Genomic DNA, 5,910 nt, shown 5'->3' on the forward strand with positions numbered 1-5,910 from the left:
CATCATACAAACAATTTACTGAAGTTCATTTAGATGTCCGTCAGTGAGAAGTCCGCCACTTGCGTACACATGCAAGACAATTACAGAAGATTATTTCAGCCAATCACAAAGTAAATTCCTAATAAAGCCAAAGTGCTCAGTCACACAATGATTTTCGTAAATTTAAATAACGCGATCTAGGCTAGCTCTACATCACTAAATTTACCATAGAGCATCATCATTTCAGTTTTTTGGCAGTATTTAAGTAAATGAACTATACTGTGTGTGCAATTATTTTTTTAAATGGCACCTTCTATATTTTGGACTGTTTAACTGAATTAAAGCATCTTTCGGAACAACCAATTATTCTGAAATTACGGTATGTATTATGATGGTTATTTCTTTATATTAGAATATTATGATCAAGTACGGACACATAGGTTAATCGATGTTACTATTTTGAGAATATAATTGTTCAGTAAGTGTAACATTTACATTTATTTTTCTAAATATAGATTTACATACATGAACATAATTTAACCGAACACGATACCCGAAAGCTGTCATTTTATAGTAGTGATTGTAGTGGTGGCACTGTATGTATAAGGTGATAATGTTTAGATCCAAAAATAATTACAGGCTTAATAGGTTATTTTAAAAATACTTGTTAAGTAACTATAATTTTATGTTTGTTTTACTTTGTCTTTGAAATAATACTGTATATGCACACAGAGAAATATATGTAGAAAAAATATCCTATTATAGTAGTATGTATCGGGCGCAGTTTATTTTATGTCTTTATATGTTTCATCGTACCATAATAATTATTATAAAGTGAGAGTTAAAAATATTAATTTATGTTTTTGAAATAAATATACATAGTGAAACGTAATTTTTGTAGAAAAATTATGTGTGTAATACTGTACGATTTTTAAAATTAGTTAAAATAAAATTTAATTTCACCAACGAAAAATTAATAGCTGAACACCAATTTATACAATTCAGTGAGGAAGCAACCAAATTCCATTACCATTTTAGTACCATGTTTAAATAAATACAAGAATCTAACAGGTTTATTAGGTATTTATTTAAGTTAAAAAAAGTAACTGATACTAATACAACCTAATTACAAATGTTATGTTAAGAATTATAAATTAATAATTAATTAGCTAATTAATTAGGTTGTTATAATGTACAATACTTAATACAACAAATTGATTTATTGGGTTATATTTATTAAAGTATTATATAGTACATTTAATTAAATAAATACAGCCTTAATATGCCTAATTATTAGATTTTATTTACTTATAAATACAACCTAACTAGGTTGTGTTTATTCAACTAAATGTACTATGATACTTAAGGAAATGTAACAGAAATGATGATGCTCTATTGTGAATTTAGTAAAATAAATACAGCCTAATGATGACATAATTAATGTCGAAATATTGAATCCCAACACGATGGCGTGCATTGCAATACTTGTAGTTAGGCCTAGCTAATGTAATAAAGAAATAAGTGATGATGTTTTCTAATTATACAGTATTATGAACACCGGTAAATTACCATATGAGTAGGATTAACTGGGTGTGTGATACTGTAGCTTGGCTATGTCTATAATCAACACCCCATTCTGAAATGGATTATTCATTTATAAATGGTGGAATTCTCTCCTACCGTGGAGGATTATTTTAAAACTAACTCCTCCATGCTTCTACTGATATTTTCCTACTGGCATTATTATGATTTCCATACTCCTCAGGGAGCAGTGAAGGCTACACTTTGTGCTGGTTTGCCATTACAAGTTATCCAGTGACTAGGAGATTATAACGCTCAGCGCCTTTGATCATTCTCCTTTGGAGCTGGCGCTATAGATATTTGGGTATCATTAGTTTAATAGTAAGTTTATCATTTTGATTTAAAATCAAATTAAATCAAATATGCATTTATTTTCCATACAATACAGTAATACAGTAAATAAGAATGCAAATTAAAACAAATACATTGTATGGAAGGAGGCTACAGTAAGTTCTAGTAGAGCTTTAAGACGTAGCCACCTTTAACAAAACGGTTGGAAAAGTGACCGGTACCAATGATTAGCTGTATTTAAACTAATATAATAACAGAATAATATACCAATAAAATTCTAATAATAATTAATTATAATAATTCCAATCCAGTTTTGAACACAAGAACACAAGACCAGACACATTATTTCAAGACTCAAATAGAAATGAGAGCAAGAAAAGAAAAAAGATAATTAATTAATTACCGTACACCGAGACCAAAGACTTCTTAAAATGATTAGAATGATTAGCCTATAATTTAGGACCCCAAAAGAGAACTGAAAAACGCCTGATACTAGATGTGCACGGAGTACGAGAAGTATAATTGATGCTAGAAAATCTTGTTTATATTGATGATGTTCAGATGCTCTTGTATAAAGATTACTGATGTTGGGTGGTAAAGTATTATGCGATAAACGATACATAAAAGCAGCAGTTTGGATTTTCTAAGCGTTGTCTTTCTCCCATTATCATAAATTCTGATTTTTGTTAATCAAGTTTGTTAATCTGTAAGTACTTACATGTATTCACTTCCTCAGATACTATGTGTCATTAATTGAACTTGATGAATAATCCATATTATAGATGAGTGGCCATCAGATTGAATGCTCAAAAAATTGTTTTCGTAGGCATTATTTGTTACAATCTGGCAACAACGTGAATCCTCATCACCAGCTTTTGCCTCACACGGAATGGGCTTTTGCCACGCTGAAATTTTGATTTAAGTGCCACATTTGACCGAAAAATGGCGAATTTTACACGTTTTTACCCCAAAATCGTATTATGAAGCTATCCGTCACTGGAAGATTGAATTTGAATATGTTTGGTACCATACAAAAGCTAGTAAAATTATCTATCTAATGATGTGCACATTATGTTAATTTTTATAATTTTTTGGTTAAATTTATTAATACATGCTTTATTAAAAATTAAAAATTACGGATAATACTATAAGCTAACAACTTTTTGTCTGATGCTTTTTCAGAAACTGACCACATACTGGGTAAATATTAAAACACATATTAAAGTGAGTTGTTTATTGAACTCAAAACGGCAGCATGACTGCTACTAAACATTACATCTGTCCGCAAATATTTAATAATGTCTCCACCTTCTCTCAATTGTGATTTACTAATGTTATTTAACTGCTAATACTAATCGGCCATGTAATACATTTTGTACAACAGTAAAATTTATAATGCATTCCATAACAATATTTCAGTATAATCTGATATACTATTTAAAAAGGAAAAGTACAAGCAACAATTTTTAATTGCAATGCCTGTCCAGCGTTCCATGAAAGCTATGATTACACAAACGCATGAACAATTACAATTTAATAATATTTACCATCGACCTTGGTCTTGTTTAAAAAAATAGTAAGTGCGTTTATTAAAAGTTGGAATTCACTGTTAATGCTATGTACAAAACACGCTATTATTGTGTCGGTCCTACCAAGGTTTCACTAAACACCACAAGGAATTCTATAATTCAGTTAATTCTATAACGCTTTTCTTTGCAGATAAAAGAGATAAAGAATACACCTTCACCATTCATAAAACAATGGCAACAAGCCTTACCGAGTGAACCAGAAACAATAATAATCAAAAGACAAAACTATTTAAATGTAGATTTCTTGCAACTTAACTGACACCAAGTTCGAACATTTGCTGTGAAACTTCATATAGAGGACTACACTTGAAAACGGATAGGCCTTTAGGAAAAGTTAATATAACGTAAGTTGAAAAAATAATCAATAATTTTTTACAAAAATATTATTGAAATTATGTAAGATTATATATATTTTAGTTATGTTTTCTTCATAACGGAGGCTTTTCATTGTGTTTTTCTGTAATTTTTTTTCTCAAGCTAAACCAATTATATGGAATTCTTTTTTTTTTAAACCATTGTAGAAACTGAATGGCGAAGAACGGCTGCTTTATCCGGACATGTATCCTCGTATTTTTGGCATCATGTTACTCTATCGAATTTTCATTTGGTAATGTGTTGTTTTTATTAATATAGCTCTCTGCCATAAGCTGAAAGAACTTGACATTGTATCAATGAGAACTTGTTGTTGTTTTTGCTATTGTTGTTTTTGTTGAAAATCAGAAAGAGTGAAAATAAAACATTTCAAAATATGTTTTAATGTAATATATGGAAAGAAAACACTATATGTCTATGAAGGCTTAATATAAATGTTTCAAAAGTCACAAATTAGGCTATAATTCTGAAGATACCGAATAGAGGCGTGACGTAACCCAGTATTGTAATAATTGCTGCAGCTGATAGCAGCCCTACTTTGTATGTATTTGTTATATAACTTTTATTAGGCTTATGAAACGCTGAAAAAGAACGGAAATGCATCAAAATATATTTGTATTAATCATTGTATCTCACTGATATATTCTTCTAAAACTTAAAACACTTACAGCAGCTTTAAATTTTGATACAATAATGTACACACTACTCCTTCATTTATACAGGTGGTGATGTGATTGTTGCAACTGTAGGCTTTCCTCCGGCAATTCTTATTTCCAGCATAACGGTGAACGACACAGCTATCGATCTTAAACCCATTCGGTTGTTAGATTCAATGTTGGGCACACCTGGTGGCATTGTTTATGATGGAATCAGTTCAACTATCTATTGGAAAGATGAGAGACTTCGAACAATCGACAAATATTATCTTGTGGATGGAACGCATGATGTTTTTATTTCTGATGTGGACACTAGTAAGTTTAATACAAATTACGCGTATTTTAGAAATATAATACCGTATATGTTAGACCTACTACGTATGCTATATATGAAATTTAAATTATACTTTTGTATGCTTGTAAGTATAGTAGGCTTATATAATAAAAAAAAGCTCATGTAAGATTGATAAGTATAAGATATATGTATATAATATAGCATACCTTATATACGGCCTTATTTTTACATAGGCTATAATAATATAATATACAAATTAAGCGTATTTTAGAAATATAATACCGTATATATTAGACCTACTACGTATGCTATATATGAAATTTAAATTATACTTTTGTATTCTTGTAAGTATAGTAGGCTTATATAGTAAAAAAGCTCATGTAAGATTGATAAGTATAAGATATATGTATATAATATTATAGTATACCTTATATACTGCCTTATTTTTACATAGACTATAATGAATTATATCTAACTTATAAAGATATACAGGCCCAGACCCATCAGTGTTTAAGCGAAGGGGTATTCAAGTTTAGTCTAATACCTCTCTCGCTCCCCCGAAGCCCTGTAGCGGCAAAAGAAAAATGGCGGAAGAAATTTTTCCTCCCGCAACCTTGGGAAAATAATCTATCCATCCCACCTACTGTAGGAGGGGATGTGTATAGTAATAGTATATTTACGCTAGGTATAAGTATGAAAAAAAATAAACAGAACTCTCAAAATACATATGAGAATTAAAAAGAAAGGGCTATGAATACTCTCTGAAATGGGAAATCATTAAGAAATCCAACACACACAAACGTAAATCTGGCCAGTGCAACCTATGCATAGAAGAAAAACTAGCAATCCCAGTGGCAAAACCAGGGAACGGTTCACTTCAAAACAATCAAACATAAACAAAGAACCGAACTAGTTGCTAAATGTCGTCACAACAGCAACCCACTAAACCGTATTAAAAACGTTATAGAGTCACCTAACCGCTCCATGATGAACAATATAAACATAGAGAAAATATATTTTCTCTATGATATAAATAGGATGACAACAGGCCTAATTATACATTTGTCTGATGATCGCCATTAAGCGTAAAACTCGGAGTAACAACAACCCATATTTATACCTAGCGTAAATATTGAAAATCCCATGT

The 5,910-nt window shown here is 30.3% G+C and overlaps 1 protein-coding gene across 2 annotated transcripts in view; it reads left to right on the forward strand.

Annotated features, from left to right (window-relative positions):
* Positions 1-218: 218 nt before the first annotated feature.
* LOC117118914 (low-density lipoprotein receptor-related protein 5-like) overlaps positions 219-5,910 on the forward strand; it is a 20,173-nt gene continuing 14,481 nt past the window's right edge. Inside the window, exons 1-4 of one of the 2 annotated variants that reach the window (XM_033263650.1) lie at positions 219-358; positions 3,571-3,784; positions 3,962-4,047; positions 4,535-4,783. In XM_033263650.1, the coding sequence (XP_033119541.1) occupies positions 3,969-4,047; positions 4,535-4,783 (328 nt within the window). In that variant the 5' untranslated portion in view covers positions 219-358; positions 3,571-3,784; positions 3,962-3,968. The remainder of the gene's footprint in view (positions 359-3,570; positions 3,785-3,961; positions 4,048-4,534; positions 4,784-5,910) is intronic. The other variant, XM_033263648.1, reaches the window with a different exon arrangement.

The sequence above is a fragment of the Anneissia japonica genome, unplaced genomic scaffold (genome assembly GCF_011630105.1).
Source record: "Anneissia japonica isolate Jap-2015-1 unplaced genomic scaffold, ASM1163010v1 scaffold288197_len338424_cov179, whole genome shotgun sequence".
NCBI lineage: Eukaryota > Metazoa > Echinodermata > Crinoidea > Comatulida > Comatulidae > Anneissia > Anneissia japonica.